This window comes from Corvus brachyrhynchos, unplaced genomic scaffold, assembly GCF_000691975.1.
Source record: "Corvus brachyrhynchos isolate BGI_N302 unplaced genomic scaffold, ASM69197v1 scaffold302, whole genome shotgun sequence".
In the NCBI taxonomy this organism is placed as follows: Eukaryota; Metazoa; Chordata; class Aves; order Passeriformes; family Corvidae; genus Corvus; species Corvus brachyrhynchos.
In genome coordinates, this window is record NW_008237244.1 from 1,491,229 (window position 1) to 1,518,590 (window position 27,362).

A 27,362-nucleotide genomic window follows, 5' to 3' on the forward strand; every position below is an offset into this window, starting at 1 on the left:
TGGAGTATCCGGAGTGTGTGTGTATTGGGTGCAGTGCTGCTCCGTTTGGTAGGAGGTCCGCAGAGGTGTGTGTAACTACTTACAGCGGTGAAAGATCAGCAGAGGTGTCTGTTCCTGGTTGTAGGGGAGCTGAAGGCATGGTGAGTGAGTGGGCCGGGCTGATGCATGTGTAGGTGAGATGGTGCAAGTGCAGGATCGTGGTGTGGCTGAAGAGGATGCTATTATGGCTGGGTACTAGACAGCATTTTTCCAGTCATCAGTCTGAGCTCATTCTGAGCCCATGAAAATGCATGTATGTCCTGGGGGGTACCTGGTGGTGGTGAAGGGGGAAGAAAGTGAGCTTAAATCTTACTTTGAGCCTTTCCGAAGTGCATCTTCTGCAGTACAAAATCCTGCACAGCTGCCTAGTGTCTGTAGGCAGGGGAAGCACTGCATTTCAGACCTTTGCAGCAGTCTTCTGTGACTAACCAGGATACAATTGTGTAGTCCCAATCGGTTATAGCCACCCTGAATGAAAACACTGTGTGACGTCCAATAAAGCAATGTAGACCTGCCAGCCATCTAGTCAGATGTGTGATTGGGTCTCTTGTGTGCGAGTGGGTTGGGGGGTAGTCCTGCCCCACTTCTTCTGCCCTCCCTGGCTGCTGGATTTTTATCTCTGAAGATACTGCACTTGCCCACTATTCTTCCCTGGATAAACGTGGGAGGCAGTGGTGCTGGGGGGAGGTAGGGGTTGTGAATAATGGTGATGGTAGGAGGGGTTTGTTCCAGTCTGGACTGGTCCAGTCTAGTTCTTTCCTTCCTGTCACCGTGTGAACAATGCTGCTGCTGCTGTGGCTGATGCCTGTGACAAGGCAGCCCCTTCCCCGTGTGCCTCTGGCTGTGGTGAGCTCCTTTCTCTGCCTTCTGTAGGCTGAGACCCCCGGCAGGCAGCCAGCCGGCCTGCTCTCCCCCATCCCTCCTGCTGGGCGTTGAGCTCCAGTGGAAGGCTGCTAAACCCCAGAAAAAGGAGGGTCTTTGGGAGGGGGAGGGTGTTGTTTGGTGGTGAACAGCTGTGGGAATGTTTCTCCTGTGGGCACAGTTTTACTGGAGGCAAGAGGCAGGATTACTGCCTTTCAGCACTGCAGCCAGCCCCTGGACCCTCAGCTTGTGTGTCTCACTGCTCCCTGGAAGGCTGGTGCAGGTGTGTGATTGCTGCACTGCTGGGCTGTATGTTCTGGAAATGATTCCATTTCTCCAAATTAAAGGGGAAACAGAGTGCTCTGGAAGAGAATTAAGACTGTCCCTTCCTGAAAGCGAGGCTTAATCATGCAGTGCGCTAATTTGGGTATAATGGTAAATTTCAGCTCTAAATGCTGTTTATGTAGCACAGGAGCAAGAGTGTGGTTCATGGGAGAATTCCTCAGGTACCTCTGCTTCCTTCAGGACCTGCTCCCCCCCCGGGATCCCCTTGCCACAGTGTCCTCTCCCCGATCTGGAAGATGCTTATTGTAACTCAAAAACACCTAGGTTTTTCTGTGAACCAGAGTAACTTTGGTGCCTTCAAGTCTGTCACTCGGTGTAAATGTGCAAGGTCATTGTAATTCTAGATTTTTAGGGTTTGGTTAATGGATATTTTAGCTCAAGCCACTAAAGGGTCTCTTCCAGAAACAGATGCAGTGGATTTTTTTTTTTTTCTTTCCTCAAAAAAAATGAGTTGATGCCTGGTTTTGTTGGCATCACACGTGGGGTGGTGAGGGGGACCAGTGAGCTGGAAAAAGCCTGGCCCAACCGACCTGCTGGGCGCTCATAGGGCTTGCTGCAGGGATGCAGGTGTTCTGACAAAACTGTGTGCTGCGGACAACTAGGGGGTGATTTGGGTCCTCAGGTGAGTTGTGACTGTTGTTGCTTGAGCTGTAGTCAAACTTTAGGAACCTGCTAGTAGAGTATACCAACAGATGATAGATAAACACATGCATATAGGTGTCACTTGAGTACTAAAAGGCAGAGCTACCTTGCTGATTATTCGCACAACTCAAAGCTCTCTGCTTAGCAAAGAATACTTTTATACCTACTTTAAAACCCTTAAACAAGGAATGCTTCATTGTGGCTGATAACATATGCAGTTTTTGTAAAACTCTGTTTACTCACATGGGTTATGGACATCGAATACACTTCTACTTAAAATGGTAGCCCAGCTCTGCCACTCTACAGCAACCTCCCTCTTTCTGCTGGTTGAAGTTCACTAAAATGACTGTGATTGGAAAGGCTCAAATTGTACCATTTTCCTCTGAATGTTTAGAATTGGCAAAGCTGCACAAAGGAAGCAGTCAGACTATTTTGCGTATGTTTGTGTAGATCCTTTAAATAAATCTCATTTGAAAGAAATTCTGAAAGACACTTAGAACTTGGCACAGCTCAAAGTTGACTTGCTACAGAAAATTGTCGGGTTTCATTCCAGCTCCACAGGAACTTTCACTGTAAACTTTCCTCCTTGGGACATGTGAGAATATTTATTGGCATAATACTGCAGGTGATATTTGGCTGAAGCATTGCATTTTAAGTTTTGCACTGAAGGTCATGTGCTCTCCCTAGAAGCACTTGTGTCTAATGACTTGTTCAGCTAGGAAGGTAAACTTAATTCATATCACTGGAAAATTTTTATGAATTCTTGAGTATAATCAGAACAGCAGTAGGAAACAGTGTAACTACTAGTTAATTTTAAAAGTTGGCACCACCTTCTTTTTGTAAAACTGGTGTGTGCAGAACTAAATGTTACTGACTTCTTGCTTTAGTGAAAGAAGGATAAGATTAAATATAATACATATACATTAATTCTAGCTGGCAAAATTCTGTAATAACCCAATTTTGAAGCATTGAGGTTTGTTTTTAATGCTGCATGCTAGTAAATGCTAATTTATGTGGTAAAGCTCCAGGGATTGCTCTGTGGGGGTTGCTGTGAAAGAGTTACCCTCAAGTTGCATTACCTCTGTGTGTTATGCAGTACTTCATAGAGTGTACTAGTTTAGTTTTCCACTAGCAAGAATAAGTGGAAAAGTACATTTCGGGAGTTTAACTGACATGGCTGTGAAGATGATCTTGTGTTTTGGGTGACTCCCAGAAGTCAGGCTTTTGTAGTCAGCCCATATAGTATCATTTAAATAATGAAAGTAGCAAAGGTTTATTTTTACAATAGGTTGATACATTCCATGTTTCATGCCATATATCACAGTGAATTTGCAGAAACTTTGTTGTATGTTGGGTTTACATGTGACTGCTTTGGTAGTGTATTTAATTTCATGAAAATGATTGTTGCTTTTAGGAGGAACAGCTTCTCATAAATAAATAATAAATGTTTATATAGTTTCCTAATAAATGTTTCCTTGACTGCTTTTATGTTCATTGTACTGGTTTGTGTGATTGCTTTACTTTGAGTAATATAGCCTTGCACTTGAAAATGCTGCTTTGGTGATGTGTGTAATAGCCTTTAAGGGCTGGCTGAAATGTCTCCTCATTCCTGAAGGCAAGCATAAGTTCCTTTGTTTTTATTGTCTTGCTCATTTCTGGATTTGTCTGCGTGGTGTTCAGTTTCACTATATAAAGCACTATTTTTCACCCACATAGCTTTTTCTCCCACATGCCGTGTTCATTCACAGCAGAGGGAGAAAGAACGTGGCAAGGGAATTCTGAAATAGAAAGGAAGTGGGGAGGGGAAGAATGCAGTGGTTACAGGGTTAAAAGCACTTCTGGGAGAGTAGTCCAGTATTAAGGCATACTACCCTACAGCAGGATCATGTAGAGCTCTTTGCCATTAGTTTTGAAAATCTTCCAGTTCAGACTGTGAAAGATAAGTACAAACAAGTAGTTTCATGTGTTTTAGCAGCTCTTTGTACATCTGACTTGTTCTGGCTCAGAGTTTATATTAACTCTTGCAAACTGGGTGTTTGATGTGATTATAAACTTTCATGGTGGGGTGTTGCAAGCCTCCTTAAAAGCACTACTGAAAAGGCATTTGTTGCATGTTTTATGATAAAGCTTTTATTCTGTTCTGGCTGTAAGATTTATTTTTGTGTGCATTTTTCTCCCTACAGGGCAAAATCTCTGATCAAGTTTACAACTATCCAGAGGGCTTAGGAGAAGTGCTTTATAGAGAGCAGTTCGACTTCAACGCTGAGCCACCTTGGGAACCTAGCTGATGATAGTAGGGTTCCATCTCCTAACTTGTCCATGTAAGTCTCTCTTCATCTGTTTGCAGGAGGATAAGCACTTGGAAAAATACAGTTTGTATTGGCTTTTTGATAAGCAAGATAACTGTCTGGATGTAGATTATCGAAATTACATAGGACTTTCATTTGGGATGGCGGGGGACTATAAGTTCTACTCATCTAATGCCTTTCTCAATACAACTATCTGATGAAGTTTTGCAGTAAACTTGGTAAATAGAACTACTTTTCTGAATTAGGGGTGTTGGCTGCAGAAATCCTAAAATAAAATGCTGCGACTTCAGTCTCTGTGGTAATTCTGAAGTCATGAATTGGACTGCATGACTTTTAACATCAAATCATGACTTGCTGAGTACTGTGTGATTTCTTAGTTTGTACTGAAATAGTTAAAATTTGCTATTGTAAACAGTAACTAAGGCTGATCATGAAGGGTGTGCCTTCCCAAATGCCTGTCTCCATTATTTGCTAATTACTATCCGCTTCCACAAATAGTTGTAGTGGGGTTACAGTAGAATGTGGAATTTAATGTTGGATGGAAAATGTGTGCCAATTATAAATGTGTTTATATTTTGAAGTGGCAAATAGTTATTAAAGAAAAACAAGACCATGATAATGGAAAACAAATGAATGCACTTAGCTGATCTTAAGGAGCACAGAAAACTCTGAAATGTGTATGGTTATCATGTTTGGTTAACTTAAGATAGTTTTGTGTGGTTTTTAACAATAGTCTTAACTGAGATACTACAAATGCATTTAAGCTGACTTTATACAGTATTTGTACAGCATTACCTTTTTCCTGTCTAGCTGAAGGCGGTTTTGTTTGGCTTAGTACCTATAAATTATATAATGCCTTCTAATGTAGAACTTGCAAATGGTTGAGTACATCTTCCTGAGCCAGGTACTTTTTAAAGACCACAAAATTCCAAATGCTGGTTGTATTAGTATGCCTCCTAATAAGGTACTTAATGTAGATAAACTTGTTCTTTGAAAATACCACAGTGGCTGAAGCACAGGATGAGCTTGGTTTATCATGGTTTCGGGCTTTATCTCCAGAGGTTATGTTCTTTTTGTTCTGTTTGAAACTTACTGAATTAACTGCATATGTCTGGTTCTTTGTAGTTGAATACTCTACTCAAGTGAATTCAGTTAACATTGAGAATTTTCTGAATATCACTGTTATGTTTTAGGTGTGGTTTTTATAAGCAAAAAAGCTGAGAACATTGCTTCTTCTGTTCAGCTAAAATTTTTGTTCACTCTTGTATGTGGGTAGAACACTTGCACAACATGTTGCACTTGAACAGAAATAAGGTAAAGTAGTAAAAATGCAGGAAAGGCAGAAGAATTGTTGGGAAGGAGTGTATAAAGTATGAAATCTTGAGGTACTATATGTTCATTTTAATTTCTAAAACTGGTCTAAGGAGAATTTTGGCTGTGACAGAAGTTCTTACTCTGAGGTAAAGGCTGTTCTGGTACTTCTTTGAGATATTCCTTCTCTAACTGGTAGACTGATGTGCTGTGACAAGCAATGCAAGATATAGGTTGCCCTAGAATGGAAATGCCACTGGATTTGCTTTATTTGCAGCTTAATGTTCAGATAATGTGTGTTTATTTTGAGCTTGGATCTATTATGGGTTCAGCAATAATGTCCTGTATACAAATAGAAGTAATTCAGTATTGAATGTAGTGGTGATGTAGGTAGAAGTAGTGTTTGCCAGGAAATCTGTACCTGTTTTGGTGTACTGAAGCACAGGTCATTGCCTCAAACACAGCTAAGATGTAAGTTAGAGAGCTAATTGGTACTTTTGAGTCTTGTTCAACTGGCGAAGTGATTTAATGGGAAAACGGTCAAGTGAGCTTTTTAAATATAACTGTGATGTTATGTTCCAGTGGAATTAAAATAAAAATAATCTGTCTGAAGGTGTACTTAAATTTCCGTTAAACTCGCTTCCTTTTTATCATTTTCTCCATCCCACTTTTTCCTTGTGTTACGCTGGCCAGGGAAAGACTTGGGGTTTACTTCTGTCTGCTCTTCAAGCTCTCACTCCCTGAGCAGTCTGGCAACTGTGGCCTGAAGTTTTGCTCCTTCAAAATCTTACATTTATTGCCACATCTGTTTGATCAGAAGTGATGGGAATTAGCAATGCAAGTCTGATCTATTAACAAGCCCTGTCTATGCCAAGTGGAAGCAGGAGCTATCTGGACTGGCTAACTTTGAGAGCTCTCTTGGCTTTGTGTAAATGGAGCTGGTGGCAGTTGGGGAACAGGAGGGCTGGGATTTTGGAGTCTTAGGGGCAATGGGGAGGCCAAATACTAACACTAACAAATGAGAAGATAGGACGGGGAAGTGACTGTTTGCACTTTTGTGAAAGAGAAGTCCTGGTCTGGTACCACAGAAGTATAGGTGCACTTAGAAGAGTAATTATTCTTCGTAAGCTTTGTGAGCTTATTGGTTCTGAATAATGTATTCAAACTTCAGGAACACAGAAGGAGGTTCTTGTTCCTGTAGATGATGTTGGGTGGGGCACTGTGTTTTCGGTATCTACCCCCTTTGCTTGCTTCAGCAGAGTTGTTCCTGCTACATTGCTCACTTAACTGTGTGGAATGCTGCTGAGAGAATAGAGTAGGATGCAACTGACCTCAGGTACCCTACTTATGACCCTGAGAGTACAAATGAGTACAAACTGAGTAATGCAAAAAACCCCACCTGTTTCACCATGTCCATCATCTGGTTAGTAGCTGCATTCAGCTAGCTGAATTACAGTGATGCAAGTTGGTGAAATGGCATCTTGGAATATTTTTTAAAAGATGCTCCCAGTAAAAGTAGGTATTTCCTGCACCGAAAACAGAGGACTCATGTTTCTACTTTTGTAGTATACCTGTTCTGTACTGAATTGCTGATGTCAGTGACAAAGTGGGTTTTTTTGATTTGTTACCCCTGAGGAACCAGTATTGCAATGAATGAGAGGTTAATGTGGTTTTAGCCCTTTATGATTTTTGCATCAGCATAGTTACTATATTTCATAAATATTTTGTTTAATAAGATGTGGTTGAAAGGCATTATTTGGAGCCTGTTTGGTTTGCAGAGACTTTTTTTGCAGAGGAAGTTTTTAATGAAAGAACCAAACTTATAGGTGTTTGGGTTTTTTTAAATTCTTAGGCCAAACTATACATAGTTCAGGCAATGTAAAGAAAAAAATGAAAATTGTGTGTGTTATGGATGCTTACATATGACAAGCATGTGTTTAGACTCTGTTCAGAGAATTTTCATTTTCTTTTATTCCAGATATCTGCAGTAATTGCAGTGTTTAAATATGTACACTTTTATCTTAGAGTTCTTCATCTGGGAAGTCATTGTGTTAAAATGTAAAGAGCCTGAGGATGTAACGCTTACTTCAAAGAAAGCAATTACATGCCTATGTAGATGTCTCATACCACTTGACAGCTTTTGTTTGACTTAAAATATATGTCCTGGAGCATTGTGCAGTCTAACATTTCAGGTGCGAAAATGGGTGGTGTTACTACACCAAGTCTGTCAAATAATGACTTGCAGCAAGTCAGCATTTCTAGCAAGGAGTGAACTCTGTACTCTAATGATTTCTGACTCATCTTACAGACATTAAAAAAAAAAGTCCTAAACCATCCTTTAGATTTCCTTCTGCAAATTTTATCACTGATTCTCCTCCCCCCTCAGGAGGGAACCAGTCAGGATAGAATAAGTTGACAGCAGAGTCCCAAATCCTACTGTAAGGTATTAAGCCCTTAAAGAAATGTTTCTCAAGTATCCACTATCTTGTAGTGGTGCTGTGGCAGTGCTTCTAGGAATTTGTTTTTTCTTTGTAGAATGTTCTTCCTATCAAGACTGAAAAGATGTAATTTATTTTAAAAAGGGGAAATTTGACAGTAGTTGTTAAACAAATGTTAGTGCTTTTTTTCTACTAGATTAATTTTGTTAAATGGAAAAGCTTCTATATCTTGGATATGCTTAGAAAAAGCAATCACTGTTTAGCAGCCTGGGAGAGGTTATATGAGGTTGTTAATGGTTTGTTGCAATCTATGTCCTTGAATCTCTACTAGCATATATTCCTTTTGGTCCCTGCCTCTTGACCGTAAGTCGTTTTTTGATGAATGAGCAGGAGACAAGTCTGGTTTAGGAAATGATCTTCATCAAAACTAACTTAGTAGATAATTGTTCTTTTTGTTGGTGGTGGCTTCGGAGAGGTGGTGGTAGAGTCCTTCTCCCCCCATGCTTTACTTAAACCGATTCTCTCCCTCTTTCCCACACAGTCTCCCCAAAATTAAAAGGGCAGCTTTTGGAGGAAAGTATTCTTCTACACCATCTGTCTGAAAGCTATAGACACCACAGTCATTAACTATGAAAAAAAACTCTTAAAAGAGTGCTAAACAACTAACTTCTATCTACTCCAGTGTAACTCAGATGAACACCCACCCACACTCAAAGAGAAGGTGTGTGGTTGGTTAGACTGAGCTGCTTCATTTGAAATACAAGGTACAAGCAATTAGTGCTCTGTGTGTGTGTGGTGAGTCTAAAAATCTGTTCTGGGCTGTGACTGGTTCCAGTGGGTGTGCTGAGACCTTCCAGTGGGGTAGATCTGAGGTGGAAGGGACTCTTGACTGTCTGCACACTTTAGACTGTAGGAAGTGGCTTGTAGCATGAAAAAAAATCTCAACCAAAATTTAAAAATCTAGCTAAGTAGTACCCTTGTATATACAGTAATTCCTTCACGTGCTTTAGTTTCACCTTCCGACTTTTTGAAGTTTGTAAGAGCTTGCTTATAAGAGATCAGAAACACAGGAAGTGCCCAACTTGATGTGAGGCTTCTTCCAGCCCAGTGGCTTCCAACGTGTGTGCAGTACCTGTAACTGTATGGTTACAATATGTATTGGTCAGGTGTGACTGGGGAGGGCAAGGCCAATCATGGAAGCTCATCCTGTCCTGTTTGTGTCAAAATGTTGCCATGAAGTTTTCTTGAACATCTGAAGTTACAGGACATACCAGATATCCTAAAAAATCCTGTAGATTCAGATGCAACATAATCTATTTGAAAAATTGTCTTTAACACCACTCTGTATCATGAAAGGATTAAAACACCTGGGATTTTTGAAGGGTTAAGGGATTTGCTACTTTTGAATAATCTGCTGAAAATAGAAATCACTTTGTTCTTGCAAGTGTCCACCATGGTTGTGCTTATTCCTCTCTTTGGGTGTTACTTTTATTGTAGGAGAAAAGCTTAATGTGTTTATTACACAACCAGCAAGTTCCTAAGGATGCATAAAGTACTTTAAAACTTGGCTAAACATTAGGCTGTAAAAGTCATGGTATAAAAAAGAAAGTTAAAATAATTAAACTCTGCTGTTAGGTTTTTTCTTCTTTGTATCTTCATGGTTGGAATACTCCAAAACTATACCAAATTTTCAGTAAAATAATGATGCCAGCATTTCTTTCCAGGGGAGAAAAGATAACTAAACCTTTTTGGTCCTCTGCCTCTGAAAACCATGGATATTTTATGAAGATGACTGTGGTGTTCATGTTTGTTGGACTGATTCTAAGGCAAACTTAGTTCACAAGATTCTTTTGTTTAGTGGTATTTTTTTAAGGAGTTTTAGCTGTTAGTCTTACACTGAGATATGACTGACTAAAGACTTTTTTTTTCCCTGGTTATTATAGTCTTACCACCTAGTCATTGTTTTTATAACTAATTAAATCCTTACATCAATGTGATAATTATCTTGCTCTTCTGTGATTGTGTTGGATCTTCAGGATTCTCTTAAATAATCATATGATTCACTATATAAGTATTTCTTACCCAGTGTACTTGTCTTTATCATTTAGCTTCTGAACAGAACTGAATGTTCTTGCTGCCACTGAGTTAGTCCGCCTGGAAGTAAATTCCTGTTGTAACAAACATAGGGGGCATGTTTGAGTTGTGCAGAAAGCATATAAAGCCCTGCTGGCTTCTTTCCCATTATTTGGCATAATGACAAACAGGAGCAACTGCTACTTAGTTGTGGTAATATTAAACTACAGCAAAGTAACTTTGTTCATATTGTTGACAACATTAACCAAACCTACGTTGCAAATTGTGTATTTTTTTTTTTACTGTATGGAGGTGGTGGATGAAACATGAGACAGAGTTAAGACCAAGGCCTTTTGATGATTTGAAGCCAAAATTATCTTAACTTTTGTAGTCCTAATGAAGTATTTTTGACTTTCAGCTGTAATGTTTGTGGTTTCTATAAACACTTTTAATTAGAAAAATAATTCTGCTATTGTAAATCTAAGTGCAGGTGCCTTTAGAAAACAACCATCACTTTTTTATAAGTACTATGCAACTTCTGTTGAGAGATTAAAAATGTCTTAGGTCTTCATTTGAAGAAGGAATCTAGTTAGCTAGCTGGTTTTGATCAATCTTGTGTTAGTCATAAAGATGACAGTTGAAACAAAAAAGTGGTCAATGGGTTGATGTAAATTAATAAACTGCTTTTAAACAAGACCCACAACTCTAATGGAATGTAAGCTGCAGATTGTTGTATTCATCAGTTAAGGGAAATGAAGGTATACAATCAGCTGTTGGTAATTTTCTGCTGTCTGCTGATTTTTACTTGTGATTAGATAGTCAATCTGTATTCTAAGACTGTATATTTAACAGTGTTTTCAGTGTTTGGGCTGTGTTGATTCAGATTATCTTTTGGAAAACACTGCTTATAAACTACTAACTACTAAGCTAATTTGCAATGGAGATCTGAGGATAAGCAAGATGCAAATAAAGTAGACTGTAACTGTTACTTTATTTTAATGAGAATCTACTTACTAAGAATATCACTTTTGAAACTACTTCTAGCCTAGTGGCTTCTTTTTATTAACCCTTACTGCAATTAAGGTTTTGAAGTGTTATAGGTGATGTTATGAACATAACAAAATAAATGTCTAATAAATATGACATGTAAATGCAGTGGTTATAAATTAGCATCACAAAAACTAGAATGTTGACAAATATCAATGCTAACATTTAATGAATAAGCTACAAGTTTTCTATGACAAATTCAGAAATGTTCTGTTACAGACAGTCTTCCAGTTGCACACTTTAATGCTAGCATTGCTTAAGATGCTGTACTTGAGAACTGAGCTGAGGCATTTGTCCAATTATGCTGCACTTGCAGTATTTTCATAGTTTGCATAAGCTCAGTGCAGATCAGTGTGCATACAGTCTGGAATTCTTCTCAAGAACAGTATTGCATCAGTTGTTTCTGAAAGTTAGTATCAGATTTAAAGTACACAGCTTCTGTTTTATTCTTGGCTTCAGTAGAACTGTTCCGTCCTTATCCGTGACAAATGCAGGGTGAGCACAGTAAAAACATCTTTGGTTTTTATAGAGGGTGTGTTACTGTTTGTAGGACATCAGGTGTACAAAACTGATTTTTAAATAGCAGCATAGTATGCTTTGTGCCTCTTTTTTCCATTGACGCATTTTTTCTGTTTACAGTTTGTTGCATAATTTAAGGACCCGGATATAAGGCTTGGAAGCCCATCCCTTGTGTTTCTTGGTTTATGACTGTCGGCTTTGTGGAATACGGCTGAGATGAAAGGATTTCTTGAGGATGCAAATTACTCCATTGGTCTGTTGGATGAAGGAGCAACTCTTGCAGATGTCATTGACAACTGTATTTATGAACATACTCATGTAAGTTTGCTTTCCATATCTTTTGATTTAGTTCCCTAAGTCTTCAAAGTAGGTCAAGGTATTTTAGAACTGATGAGCTGACAGTAACAGAGGAACAGTCAGCTAAGCCTCACTCACCTTATACTTTCCTCTTCTAATTCTGCTTCTTTGCTGTTTTCTTGCTTTGGGCAGAATTCTGTTGGGGAAATTTGGGCATCAACTCTTACCTCCCTGAGAATGGCTAGCAGGAAAGCAGTCTGGCTGATGTAATTAAATACAAGTCCCATCTCATTGTTCCAAGAGATTTTATTAGCAATGGGGTCTAAGATCAGGCACCTGAAATTGTGCAAGTGTATAAATTCAGTTAGAACCTTTTTGTTGTTGTTCTTTCCCTGAAAATATGGCAGAGTTTCAACAAATGTATATGCTGGGCCAGTTTAGAGCCATGTTTAAAATTTCTGTGGGCCATCATGGTTTGTATTTATACATCTTCCTGTTACCCTTCTCCCCACTGGAAGCTCTGGTATGAGCATGTTGTGAGGTGCTATCTTTCAACACAAACTGGTCTAAAAGCTACTGAAGTTTAGCAACCAACTGGAAAGAAACTTGAATAATTGTGTGTAGTAATTTTTTTGAATTAGGCTTCACTTATGTCTTAGGAGGAAGAAAAACGTAGCTTTTGTTCTGTAGACAAAGTTGTAGAAAGAGCAAACTGAAAAAAAAGTTTCATTAAGCAAATCCTGTATTCTTCATATGCCATACCTAGGAGTTGCTCACTTTTCCTGTGGTTTCTCAGAACTAATACTCATGTGCAAGTGCTCAACTATAGTACAGCAAATAGCTAAATTCCATGGCCTTCTGAACTCAGGTGTAGGATTCCCAAATCCTGATTCCTAATATTCTTTTTCTGTCTAGCAAATAAATAGGTAAACTACTGGCAACATGTCATGTCTCCAACCACTGGCTGGCTCACAGAGGATAGCTGCCTCCTGCTGCTTTCATTTATTCCTTTAGCTCAAGGGGTAGAGGCCAAAAAAAGCTCCAGATCCCATTACTGCTGGTGACCCGTACAGGGGGTCAGTATGCTTCCACCCGATGGAATTTCTATTTGTGTTTTTTAAACAGAAATAAAGACTTTGTATAAAATAAGCCACAACATATAGAGTTTTGTACCTGCAAGAGTCAAGTGCTAGAATTAACATTTGATGTACAGTCTTGATTCAGATAGATCATATATGTAGTGATGGTCTTTAATTGATTTACAGTAGGCCATTCACTTACAGTAATTTTACTAGTGCACATTATGAACAAATCTGGAATGATCTGTTTGAATTTTGATCCACTACACCCACATCATGACCTGATATTGAGAAAGACTATAGTGTAACAGATGTGCAAAGGGAAATTAACAGTTCCAGAAAAGTCTGTTCATTTTCTTAAAGATTATGTACTTGATTCTGTCCCCTTTAACATGGAATCTAGTTCTTAACATGCCTTTTGAACTTTATTCTTCACAAGATGTGGAGAACAGTCTCAAACTTGGCTTCCTGAACTGAAATATTAGACAAATTTTCAGTAAAACAAGCTATTAACTGGATGTTAAAATAATGTTAGTGCATCAGATTTTATTCCTTGTACAAGATACAAATTACATTGAGACTGTGGAAGCTTTCATCCCAGTGGATTTTCTTCCTATAAATAGTTGCAGACTTCTGAAAATAAAAAGTTGGAAAAAATTAGTAACTTTATCTGTATTTTTAAATAAAATCAGCATTTGGCATTTAAGTAGAATCTTTTATTCAGGAATCTCAGACTATTGTCTAAATAGCATTCATATTATCTCTGAAGTGGTAGGTATTCCCTTTGATTTTTAAAAAATAGTTCCAATTGCTGGGTGAAAGTAAAAACATTGTTCAAGGTCAAATCTAAAAGTTAAGAGCAGGGTAAAAAAAGTACATAATTGTTTAAGACTTTGGGTTGTTTGTTTTGACAGCAAACCTACAATTTCAGTCGTTTTATTTTCCTATTCTTCCTTTTGCAGACTGGAAAAAAGGCATTTTATGTTGGTGATCTTGGAAAACTTGTAAGGAATAACATACAATGGCAGAATGTGATGGCACCAATAAAGCCATTTTATCCTGTAAAATGCAATTCTACTCCAGGTGTACTGGAAATTCTGGGAACCCTTGGTGTTGGTTTTGCATGTTCCAGTAAAGTAAGTTTGTCTTGCTTATGTGCCTTATTTTCTTTCATATGTCTGCTGGTTTAAATTCATCCTTTTGGTATTAAGTGCCATGATTATAAATAAAACTTGAACTGGGAACTCATTTGTAACTGGCTGTTGAAAATCTATACTTCTGCCCTAGAAGCAGTAGATAGTTTTCTCTTTGGTGTGGTAGTAGAGCACATAAAATAAAAATTCAGGAAAGATGGTGCAGTACACTTTGTCAAACTCTGGTATGCTGCTGTTTTTCAGTCTGAAATGGCATTGGTACAAGACCTGGGCATTTCTCCTGAAAACATCATATACACAAATCCTTGCAAGCAAGCCTCTCAGATCAAGTATGCAGCGAAGGCTGGGATAAACATCATGACTTGTGACAATGATATTGAGCTGAAGAAAATTTCACGTAACCATCCAAATGCCAAGTAAGTGTCAGAATTCTGGTTTTGCTTTTAATGTGGGGGAAACTTAATTTGCCTGTATTCTGGGTGGTTTGAGTTAGAAGCAAAGTACCTGCTTTCTTTAGTACAAATCACTTGGATTTGTTCTTCTCCTCTGTCTCCTTTGAAAATAGCTTTTTTTGCATCTTTTCCTGCTGAAATCTTGGCTTCCTAATACGATAGATAGTAGGGCCCTTGGTTTGGGAGAAATCTTGGGAAAAAGTGATTTTTTTAGGGCAATCTTGATGTAAAGGTTTCAGTGATTAAAGTTCAGAAGTCTGGCATTTCATCATCTGCAAATACATCTTCCTCCTGCTCTGTTGTGGCTTCAGTGTTATCTTTCAGGGAGTTCTGTTTGGATATTAGTGGCTCTGGCTGAAGTCAGGGCTGAGCTACCCAAAGAATGACTGTGTGCATTGGGTCCCATCTGGGATTTGGGCACACTCTGCGGGTCTATTAAATACACCTACAGGTATTTCCACATGATTAGAACAATGAGAAATTTGATTCCAGTTCTATTTTCAGTCACTTTGCTATTAGCTCAGCTGCTTTCTGTAGAAAAGTGATCAAAGCTGATAATCTGGTTGTTAAATATGACAATTTTATTGCTGCCAGTGTATAATGGTCTCTTGGGATGATAGGCACTCATGTCATTTAACATCACATCCCTCACATGTGGATGCTTTAGCTGTGGGCTATGCCTTTATGAAATATGGAGTCAGAGCCTAAGTGAATGTTACAGTGCTTTGCAGTGATTAAAGGTATAGCTTTCCATAAATATCATTGGAGGAACTGAATTCCTGACATCCTTTACAAAGTCCTTTGTTCTAAACAGTCATTATGAAACTATTGTGTCTTCTCCCAAAACTGTGGCCTTTTTTTGGTTTGGGTTTTTTGGGGGGGATGGTGGTGGTATTTATTTGAGGGAGTTTTTTTGTTTGTTCAAGACTACAAGATTTAATATTGCTGTTGCTGGTGATTACACGTCATCCTCATGGAAGTCTGTCTGTGCTTTGTGTACTGGAGAGAAATTCCTGTGCAAAAATGTTATGCAGGATAAATTTTTCTGAAACTGCTGGCTGTGGTATACTTAGTGTATTTGAAAGCCTTGGCAGTACTAAAGCTGACTGTTACATCATTAGTGTTTTACCAGTTATTCACTGGTGGATCTAGAGTTTTGTTAGCTTTTGTTGATTTATTTCCATGATTCTAACAAGTTTTTTTAGAAGGTCTTGTCTGATAACATCCAAAGAAAGAGAGGATGCAGATTTTTCTTGAGCCAGAGAAATTGTAAATTAGGGAGGCAGTATGAAGGAGTATCATGAGCTAGAGAAAAACAATATAAACTCTACTTCTTTTCGACAATCCCATTGTCTAATATTTGCAAAAGTTCCTGTTTACCAAGGGCAAGAAACTCAATTTCTACAAAAGAACTGCAATTTGATGTCTAAATTTTTTAGAAATATGATCTCTCTTATTGGATAGAATTTTTTCCCTTAATTTTATTAGAATTATCTTATCCAGGTCATTTTAATGTCGATGCTCAAATGACACATTTTTTTTCCTTTCTCTTCCTTGGCATAGTTTCCAAAATTCAAAGCCACTATATAGCCTTGTTTTTCCTATGTGCAATTGTTAGAGCTGAGTTGTTTGTGTAGATGAAGCCAGTGTGTTTTGGCTGAGGAAGTCATATTTAGGAAGTGGTTCTTCTCATTTTCTGAAAATTTGTGCAACTTCACATTAACTTGGTAATGGGGGGTGTCTTCTTTCATAACTGATGTTTCTGCCTTTGGAAGACTTGCCAACTCAAATGATTGCAATTTTTTTTTTAAGATGAGAAATGTCAGGAAGGAATGCTTAGGTATTGCTTTTCTTTACTACATCTTTAGATTTTTTCCAGGCAAAGTTTAACTGCTGAGCTTCTTGGTGTCCTAAGAATGTCAGTGGAGGCAGGGTTGTTATAAGTATCAACACCCCCTTAATGATAAAAAGTAAAACCAAATCCTAAATGCACACATCACCCTCTAGCCCTGCTGAAACCCAGGAGGAAGAATCCTGCTAGATTTCTAGAAGTCAGACTTAGTGGGTTTTGCTAGAAAAGTAGCTTGATTCACTTAAAATGCTGCTATAACAATTCATCAATAAATTTAACATTGGATGTCTTTAAGGAGGGGTTTTGACTAATCTTAACATAAGGTTAAAAATTGTAGTATGAATTTGAATTTTTCCATCACATTTTAAAGAGTTTGACTTGTAATAATTTTTTGCTATAGCTAGCACATTTTTCCAAATGCTTTGCAAAATATTGTCTTATTACAGATTTTTTGAACAGAATTTTCTGTCCTAGTGGAGAAGCAGAAAATGAGATGCCAGTCAGTTTCTCAAGATGAAATGGTATAAATTAAAATTAACAAGGATTGCAGGGCAGCCTGTGTGAGAACTTAAGACTTCTTGCTCTTTATAGAATGATGCATTTTAAACACATGAAACATTTGGAAAGTACTTGTAACAAGTCACGGTAGGTGTTAGGCTAGTAGTGGCTAGGCTGAGTTCTGTTTGTTGCCTGTCTTGTAAAGAGCTATTTCACTCTGGGTGCAGAGTTTCTTCCACTCATTTATACTCCCCACCCTGGTTAACTGCAATGTGCTCTGTCCAGTCTGCATGTATGTCATGACACCACCTCTGTTAAGTTTACTGCATGACTAATTAATTTATCTCTTGGGTGTGAGGGTGTGACTTTCTCAGTGGACAGCAGTTTGATTTTGTGAGCTTTTGGGGTATGTTTCTAGAGGTTTGGATGTGACCATGCCTTTGCCCCTCAAGTGTTACTTTAACACAGAAAAAGGTCAGCATTGGCACTGCAGTTTGCCAGATCAACCCAAAATGAGGCTTTAACCAGAGAGCAAAAGATGTCCCACGACATAAGACTGTAAGAGATGGTACTTGCCGTCTCTCTGCTCTGCGGTGTCCTGGAAGAAGGGGCAGGGAATGGACTGACCATCCTACCCCCTCACCCTCAGTCCATGTGCTTAGCCAGAAGGGGAGGTGGTAGGATATGGCCAGAGTGTGCTTTCAGTGTGTCAGCCTGGTGTTCTCCAGATGCTGAGTTTAACTAAGACTGATATGTGTCTGACTGAAGGGGAACCTCTTAGCTAGGGAGGAGGACAGAGATGGGAAAAATCATATTAGTCTTACTAGTTTTATGAGGAACTATGCTTTATTAGAAGGTAACATTGCTTTTTATTACAGCGCTCAACAGACTCTTGCTGCTACAAGAGTCTTAGTTGCTGCATTTCAAATCCCTTGTCCTTGTTGGCTCCATGTTTTAGCCCCTAATTGCTAGTTTTTTCTCTGTACAGGATTGTTATTATTAGGTTGCCTTGATTCATCCATCGATGGAGCTGGAGTACTGACAACATAATCAACACACTTCTGAAAGTCTTCAGGCTTCACATGTGCTGATGATGTAAACCAACTGCCCCAATCATCTTCCCCTTCTCTTAGGCTCTTACTGCACATTGCCACAGAAGACATTACTGCTGGTGAGGAGGTGAATATGAAGTTTGGCACCACCCTGAAGAACTGTAGACACCTCATGGAATGTGCTAAGGAGCTGGGAGTCCAAATAGTTGGTGTCAAGTGAGTAGCTTCATTGTCCTCTGCTGGCTGAGCACATATTTGTATGATGTACTTAAGATGTAAAATAGAAAAGAATTTTTCTCCTGTGACACTATTCTACAGGGTTTAAAAAAATCAACAAAAGCCCCAGACAAACAATATCACATCACTTTAGAATCATGAGCTTTTGCTTGCAAGCAAAAACTAGTATGAAACAAAGTAACTATTACAGACATCAAAGGAGTATGAAATGAAGTGTCAGATATCCTTCTGTCAGCATGAAAACTAAGTTTGGAAGCCTCTCCTATTCTCTAACTGTACTCTTGAACTTCTGTGGTAACTTGATTTGTATTTTTCCCAGCAATAAACAGCGTAACAGAAGTGCTAGTGTAGCATGGAATAGGTTGGGTGGTTTGAACAAGATGAACATGGGGTCAGATTTTGTAAGAGTTAAGGTTGTATGTCACTCTTTGATCATTTCAAGACAAAATACTCAGATAAGTTTTTGACTTGCAGGTGGCAGGAATGAATCTCGCATTCACAGAATAGAGTTCCAAGTTCTTATAAATGATCTGTGGTATTTTAATTGGAAGTTTGACAGATATTTTACTATATGGGAGAAAAATACATGCACAAGTCTGCTCTGCCTACCTTCAGCTACAAATCTATCATATGCTCATGACTGTTTTAGGAAAGCAACCAAACAAATAAATGGGTCATCAAGACAATAAAAAAAATTAAAGCCACATTTTGATGATTTAAACCACAAATGTTTTGATGTATATCTGTTTGAAATGAATGTTAAAGCATAAACTACAAATGTCTTAAAAAATTAGGTACTTCTGAAAAAACATGTCTCTTCATATAATGTCTTAACCAACTTTTATTAAAGTCACATGGCTCTTGTGCATTATTTTATTTAAATAATTTTAAAATCCATATGTGGATTCATGCAAGTAAGTTTGAAAAGTGACCTTTGCCTCAAAATGGCATTCCTTAGAGGAGTAGACTTGGAGTAGAGAACATTGTGGCTCAGGTGTGTGTATGGTCTGTCTAGAACCAGTAGACCATATTCCCCTTGAGGAAGCCCATGGGAATGCTGGCACTTGTTTTAGCACCTCAGTGACTAACTGCATATGGCAGTACTTAAATCTTTTGAACAAGAAACAAGAGAGGATTCAGGAGCTTGTGGGAGGCATCAGTACTTCTCTGCAGCTTTGGCACCTACTGAAGAACAACTTTTAGCCACTTTGTTAGTGAAGACTGAAAAATTCAGTAAATCTGTTATTTCTCAAAGTTGAGAATGTTGTGGGACATTCTTGGGGTTAAGAGGAAGACAATCCTAAAGTACAAATCCAATGAAATAGAAGGCAGTGGTGGTCTGAGCTTATTCTTTGCACAGTTGCTGTATTACCATTTAAGCTTGTTTTGAGACACTTGGGAATGAATTGCTCATGTTGCTGTTTTATATGGTGAAACTATTTGCTTGGTCTGAAAGTTGCATGGTTCAGTGTATTAACTGTGTTTTATTTCTTTCAGATTTCATGTTTCAGGCTCTTGCAAGGATCTGCAAACGTACATTCATGCTATATCTGATGCTCGGTGTGTGTTTGACATGGCTGTAAGTAGATCTATACACACATGCAATTGCTACGGTAGAGACTCCATTCTAGTCTAATGATACTAATAAACAACTACATTCTTTCCAAAATAAGTCATTGGGGATAGAACTTTTAGTAAGGGACTAAATACTCCTTTGTGATGTGTGGTAGAGGTAAAACTAACTTTGTCCTAATTATGGTAATGAATACTGTCCCACTTGATGGGCCTTGAATGCTGTTTAAAGTTCCCACTTTTGGTCAGGGCTTTTTGATACTCAGATCTCAGTCCTGCAAATACACAACTGATGCTTTTAGGTTACATTGAAATTGAACAATTGTATGCTGGCATCTATTGTGGCATGAGAAGTTTGTAAACTAAATAGAAGACTGCAAGTCTCTTTACTCTTATTACTGCAGTTAGTGCCTTAGCTGTGGCTGGTAACACATGGGGGCAATAAAATTGAGGATCTTGCTGATCTTTGTGCAAATTCATTGTAGTGGTCTAGTCACATGATTTGTGAATTTCTAAAACTGTCTTTTGTCAGAATGCACCACCTATTCAGCAAATACTGTCTGAATATAACAAAAGCCACAAGATGGGAGTTGATATTGCTGTGGGACTTGCAGAGAATTGTGTAACCAGCCTCTATTGACATCCCAGTGCTTTGCTACTAGATTTAATGGAGCTGTACTATGCCCTTACTCCCTCACTGGATGTACTCAGCTAAATATTTTCAAAAGTTTAAATACACAGAAAACAACCACAGTAAGGAGCAACAAAAATATTTTTGCATTTACAGTTGTTCATGTACTTACCTTCTGCCTATGCGTTTTAGGAAGAATTTGGCTTTAAGATGAACATGTTGGATATTGGTGGGGGCTTCACAGGTTCAGAACTTCAGCTGGAAGAGGTATGCAATATGTTGGAAGTTGAAACTCTTAATTTTGAAGAAGTTGAAGTGTTTAACCTTCAAACTGCAGCTTGAATTGATAGCTGAAACCTAAGTTCAGTGTTAGACTGTAACTCAAGATCCCAATAGCTGGGCTTGTATTCTTGATCATGGATAGTGTAATCAGTTCTTGGAGGGGATCATTACTTCTTTTTAATCATGTTCATACTGGGTGAATGCTGACTTGAGTTTGTTACAGATTAAATTACTATCTGAAGCAACCCTAGCAGTAGTAATTTAAGGGGTTTTTTACTGTTATTGTCCAGTTGGTGACTCTTGCATGATTTGGGCCAGGGTAGCTTAGCATGCTTTGGATCATAAACCCTGTTGCTACTGGATGAAAACTTCTGATATTTTGCTTTAGAACTGAAAGCTAAAGGTCTTGATTTGGCTAGACTCTGATTTGGCCTAAATGCCATCTTTAGTATGAAGTGGCACATAAAACAGGATAACCAGTTTACACTGTTACGTTGTCTTAAAACATAGACTCTGTGAATTCAGGACAGTGAAAGTGATGCAGGGAGGAGTTACTAACAGTAATCAGGGCTTTTCTCTCAATTCTAATGGTTCTATTACTTGTCCAAAATATCTGTTAATCTTCAAATGTATCTTAAGATGTGAACATTAGTATTAAAGAATTCTGTTTCTAATATGATACTATTCAGAACTGATCAAAAAAAGGCCCTTTGCCTGTTCTTGTGGGTTCATACATAATTTTACATTATTTGTACTGCTGCATGGACATTGAAATTACTCGTGCAGTCTTGAGTGTACTACATCTTGAACTGTGGTTGTGAAGAGAGACTGTGTAGTGCTCAGACTCATGGTACTCAATCTTCAGTGTTTAGCAGAATGACCGGTTTTCTTACATTTTTTTTATAAATTGTGGACCTCTGGTAAAGGCCCTTCTCAGAGAACAGAGGACCAGAGTAATTATTTGGTGTGCTGACTAGACCTGTGTATCTGACACATCTGTAAGCTGAGTTAATTGGTCTTACCTCTGACTTCAATTTCCTAGGTTAATCATGTCATCAGGCCATTGCTGGATGTCTACTTTCCAAAGGAGTCTGGTGTTAATGTGATTGCAGAGCCTGGATGTTACTATGTTTCATCTGCATTTACACTGGCAGTGAACATCATTGCAAAGAAGACTGTTGAGTATGATAAACTTCTTCCTTCTGGAGGTAAGGGTTGGATTTGTTTTCTGTGTTACGAATTGGTACAGGTAACTGCCCACTATTAATTGGGATAGACTAGTTTATATATTTAATGCATTCCCTAATTCTTGCAGTGTAATATGCCTTTTGGATTCTGACCATATGTTCTCTGTGTATCTCACTGTTACTTTTAGGTAGCACTTCTTGTATTCTTGCTAGGTTAAACCTATATTGGGTGCTTCACAGAAGGCTGGTAGAAGGTTCTGTATTAGAACATAAATCAAGTCAACAGAGCAAGCTTACTTCTCTGCTTCTCTGGATTTATATTCTTAGCAGTGGTTATTACTGAAAGTATTAATTTTATTAAGCCTCACACTTAATGTTATAACTGAATTTATAATCTGGTCTCATACAGATTATTCTGCTTGTAATTCTCCCATTCCAGTATATATGGAACCCCCTTGTCAGGAGAAAGCAGCTGATTTAAGTTAGATTGCAAAAGGACTACTTATGACAAAACATGCATGCAAGACAACTTCTTTTTTTACTTCCAGTGGAGCAAACCAGGAATGATGATGAACCAGTATTTACATATTACATAAATGATGGTGTTTATGGTTCTTTTGCAAGTAAATTGTCTGAGAAACTCAATACTATCCCAGAGGTTCACAAGGTGAGTCCTTCTATATTCTTCAGAGGTAGTCCTTACTATCTTTGTCTGTTGAATATATATTTAACACTTCATACATATATAATTGCTTATTCTTTATTGAATTAACATTCTATATATTTGAAAATTTTCTTATTCAATAAACTGAAGCCTGAATTGCCTCAATCATTTCCATATAGAAATACAAGGAAGATGAGCCTCTGTTTGCAAGCAGCCTTTGGGGTCCATCCTGTGACGAGCTTGATCAAATTGTGGAAAACTGTCTTCTTCCCGAGTTGAGCGTTGGAGATTGGCTGATCTTTGACAATATGGGTTCTGGTACCTTAGGTGAACAGTCTACCTTTAACAACTATCAGAGGCCACTGATCTACTACATGATGTCTTTCAGTGACTGGTAAGAAAACTATCTTGATAATGGCAAGGTTACTTCTGCTTCCTTCAGGAGTGTACACTTACAAATAACATTCAGTGGCAAATATAGGAGAATACTGAGTGCAAGAATGTGCCTTTTTCGTTTGTGGATTTTTATTTTTTGGTCTCTGTCTGACTGCTGAGACTAAACAGGGATCTCTAATAAAATGCCTTCTTTGCTTTAGGGATGACAAAGGAAAGCAAAATACCTGACTAATCTCACATGTGAGTTCAGTGGCAGTTGTAAAGTCTCTTACTGGCTTAACAAAGGCTGTTCAATATCAACCTTTGAGCTTTCCTAATCCAAGTAACCGCAGCTTGTGTACAGTGTTGGCACCATCATAGGCAGGAAGGGCAGTAATGCTCTTGTGGTGATGGAGAGTTTGGTAACCCATTCCTGTGCTGAGGTAGGCAGGGTCTTGTGCTTCTGTCCCTGGAGAGTGGCAGCATTTCTGTGTGCCAGGCACTGGCACAGCTGGGCTCCCTTCTGCTGAGCCTGGGGCCAAGCCACGCGGGGGGCACTTGGCTTCAAATGCTGTGTTGAGGCTGGTTTCTGAAGGGAAATTGAACCTGAAAACATGTTTTTACATCTCTTGACCTTTGCTGCTGCAGGGATGAGATGCAAGATGCTGGAATTGCTTCAGACACATTGATGAAGAACTTCTTCTTTGTGCCTTCGTGCATTCAGCTGAGCCCAGAAGACCGCTTTTCCACTGCAGCTTAAACAGGCATTAACGCTTCATTTAGACCTGCAGTTGCAAGTCTGTAGTTTGTCTGGTCAACATTCCAATGTGGAAGAAATGGAACAATCTTGAATTCAATTCATTCTCTTCAAAACTTGAAAAAATAGAAATAGTAATGGGGACCAGGCAAAACAAGCTACAGCTACAATTCAGTGGGGGGTGGGAGGGTTAGATAATGGTGTCCAAATTTAAAATCAAGTTCATTCAACCCCTGAGCGTTAAATATGCAACAAAATGGATGACTTAGTGGAGATGGAAACCCATCACTTGGGTTCTTCAACAGTTTACATACAAGTACAGTTTTTATACTAAGGATTTCTGTTAGAAAAGTCTTGTAAAGTTATTGTCTTTCGCCCAGATATATCAAATGTCAGTGGGAGACCAGTGTGACTTCATTAGATGTTTTAGTGTATTTAGAATGTGTAAATTTGTGCTTTGAACTGTAGTTTAATAAATGTAAAATTGCATCATAGTATTTGTTGTATTTGACCCTTGATGTATCCCTTGTATGATTGCAATAAAACTTTGTGTAGATTTTACTGTTTTTCAGGCTAACTTTGGGAGGAACTAGGCAGGTAGCTATAAAATAGGTGTATACATGATTGATTTGAGAAGCCTTCTTTTCTCTAGCCCATTGGTTCAGCTTTGTGTTAAACAGTAAAAATTTTCAGATTAATCAATCTGTATGAAGTGGAAGTCATGTAAGTTCCTGGAAGGCTAAAAGGCAGTTTGTGGTGTGTTTTTAGAGCATGACCTTAGATTCAGTTCTTCACACCAACCAGCTAACCTGCACTCAGCATGGGTGTGCACGGAGAGGTTGTCTCAGCTCGTGTGCATGCAGTGCCCTGAGGCAGCATGGGTTAGTCCAATTCTGCACGTTGTCACAGAACCTTTGGCTCTTTTTTTTAATAGTGTTTATTTGAAAAGTCTTTCAACTTCAGCTAGTTCTGTATAGTGCTGACTCTAGGGTAGGGCTGCACAAGACTTCAGAAACCTCAAATGCTCTCTTGCACTGGACTTCATTTAACTGTATCCATAATGTAAAGGTAAATCAGATTTGTGCTAAAAGTACATGTACATTGACTAATGAACTGCCAGAACTGGTCAGAGAATTTGTGTTACTACAGCCTCTTGATTTCTTCAAGGTCCTTTGCTTGCTTTCTCACTTTAACTTTCTCTACTTGAAAACTGTGGGAAGGAGGAGAAGAGGGTGTTAGGGTTTTGAGATGATACACTGAAGTCTGGATCCTACAGTCAAAAGGGAGTTTTTAAACCCTTTAGTTGGAGGTAAAATTTCTACCCTTTGGCTGCAAGTGTATTTTATATGGCCAGCTGGTAGGAAATTTTATTTTCTGGCTCTGTAAAGCAAAGATTTTATGGAACTTAATGAACTTTTACTTGAAAGTAAATTCTCAGTTTGGATTTGTCAGAACAGTTTTACAGGCCAGTTAGGAGATGCAAAATGGCTTATGCTTTGGAGATGCAGTCTAAGAAATACTTATTACTGTAATTAAATGTGGAAGTGAAAAGGGAGTAAATGATAGGGGGAAACCTGTGGTTTGGTTTTGGTTTTCTGGTTTTTGGTTTTTTTTTTTTTTAACCTGAAGTTACTAGCTGACCTATCTCAAGTGCTTCAGTTTACCTGTTGAGGTCTTTCTAGACAAGACAGACTGCTGTGTGGTTTTTGACTAAATGCAAGTACAGTTGCCTAAGGTTAGATAATCCAACAGGATTCTGTCATACAGTCTTTGAGAGTTGTTTTATGTTAACTTACAGATAAGTAGAAAACTATTTCTCTATAAATGCAGCAGTGGTCAGAGCAGAAATACTTGCTGTACTTGAAGAGAGTCTGTTATTAAAGCCAACCTGGAGTCTGAATTCAGTATGTATTTCAGTTTGATTTGCTATGTGCTACTGTTTATATTGTAACTGCAGTTCAGAATTTTTACAAAATATAAAAAAGCTGGATGATTTCTTTATAGTACTTGGAAGTAATGTAGCCCTGTTGTGCTCACTAGACAATTGCAGCCTCTCTTGCTTGCTGAGGCTGTGGCAGGAGCAGGGGTGTGTGACTCAGACCTGCAGCTTCACTGTGTGATGTGTTGATGGTCGTGCATGGCAAACAGCCCCACCTGCTTTGGCCTGAATGCTTCCCTGATGCAGCCCTGCAGCCTGTGCTCCATTTCCTAAGGAAGATCCAGGGCTGTGGGCCCAGACAAGGCTGTGGTACTGGTGTTGCCTGTTACTCCTTAGGAGCAGAAGAAAATGGTTCCAACTTTTCATTGTGTGCCCAAGCAGCTGCACAACTGGCTTACATTGGATCAGAATAAAAGTGGGTGCCCTGGATCCACCACTGGATATTTTGCTGCTTCCTATGTACTCTTGTTTCTGCTTTTTTTCTGGGGATGGGGGGGTGTGGAGTTGTCTGTTGATGTTTCAGGTTTGAATCCTTGGGTTTTTTTTTTTTAATTTATAAAAGCACAAAACACCTAAAAACAAACTAAAACAAAAAAAAGTTTTTTTTTTAATTTAAAAAAGCCCAAAACACCTAAAAACAAACTAAAACAAAAAAAAAGACCCAGCCAAAAAAACCACCCCCCAAAAAAAACTTTGGATAGAAAAATTTGGCTCTCCTAATCCTTGAGAGCCAAGCAACTGCCCTTGTTCTGGTCCAGACTGATGTTGCTGACCCAGGACTGTACCTTGTGAGTCTCCTCTTCTGTGAGGAGAGGAGGGAGAATGCTCTCAGGGCTTTGCTAAGGCCTTGGACAGCAGCTGGAAAGCAAATGTAGCCCTAAGCAGCAGCCTGGATGCCAGCAAGGCTGGCAGTGGCTGCCCAAAGGAGGGGCTCGGTGGGTGCTGGTAGTGCCAGCCGACTGCTACAGGGAACAGGGTATGTACCAAAGATGGTTTAACTGGCCTGATCATAAGTGAAGGAGAAAATTATTTCTGTGACTGCCACATGTACTTTCAGAAGGTGTCAGATATTACCTAAGTTTTCCTTTTGCTGGAAGTACTGCACTGACTCCAGGCTTGCTTTTTCTCTGAGCTCTTATTTCATCCCTTTATTAAAATTTCAAGTAAGTAGTAGTATGTAATTCACTACACCAGTTTACTGCTAGTTATTGCTTTACTGCCTGGGAGTCAGGTGCCTCAAGTACTTGCCCTGAGGTTTAAGGAAAAGCATGCTCTGTTGGATCCACAGCTGAGGGGAGTGGGAGTCTGTGGCACTGGCAGAAGACCTGCCAAGGGAAGGCAGGCGAAGGTTTCTTTAACCCAGGACTCCAGAGCTCTTCCCTAAGAGCTGGTCCTTTCCACAGAGGTGAGAAGGGTGGGGGGACCCTTCCTCTTACAGTCCTTATGTTGGAGTAACAAGCTTTACTCACTTTATTTGCAAGCTTTTTTCACTTCATATTTTCATCTTTTTGCAACTGCGTGGTCTTTGAGATAAATTAGGGGCATTGACCAACAGGATTACCCTCTTGGCTCACAGGACAAAGCTAATTGTGTTTGTCAGCCTGAGTTGGGATGTGGCAGCAGGGCTGCTCCCCCGTCTTCAACTGGCTGCTTCCCATAATTTCTGTTGAATATAATGCTTTATTTTAATGTTCTCTTGAAATGCTTGAATCAGGGTGGTAGTGCAGACCCTAATCTGTCAAATGTGCAT

General features: G+C 38.9%; 1 protein-coding gene across 1 annotated transcript; it reads left to right on the forward strand.

The window, feature by feature from the left end:
• The first annotated feature begins 4,070 nt into the window (after positions 1 to 4,070).
• Positions 4,071 to 26,053, forward strand: AZIN1 (antizyme inhibitor 1). Its single transcript, XM_008630672.2, has 11 exons — positions 4,071 to 4,208; positions 11,705 to 11,902; positions 13,923 to 14,096; positions 14,358 to 14,530; positions 18,050 to 18,184; positions 19,703 to 19,784; positions 20,601 to 20,675; positions 21,733 to 21,898; positions 22,426 to 22,544; positions 22,721 to 22,935; positions 23,565 to 26,053. The coding sequence occupies exons 2-11, from the start codon at positions 11,801 to 11,803 to the stop codon at positions 23,674 to 23,676; spliced, it is 1,353 nt and encodes a 450-aa protein (XP_008628894.1). The 5' UTR covers positions 4,071 to 4,208; positions 11,705 to 11,800; the 3' UTR covers positions 23,677 to 26,053.
• Positions 26,054 to 27,362: the final 1,309 nt, after the last annotated feature.

Bases quoted from the DNA above. Each gene is read 5' to 3' on its own strand.
- AZIN1 (XM_008630672.2), top strand. From the start codon at position 11,801: ATGAAAGGATTTCTTGAGGATGCAAATTACTCCATTGGTCTGTTGGAT. The intron at 19,785-20,600 runs GTAAGTAGATCT...TATGCGTTTTAG, and splicing joins GGTGTGTGTTTGACATGGCT to GAAGAATTTGGCTTTAAGAT. The intron at 20,676-21,732 runs GTATGCAATATG...TCAATTTCCTAG, and splicing joins CAGAACTTCAGCTGGAAGAG to GTTAATCATGTCATCAGGCC.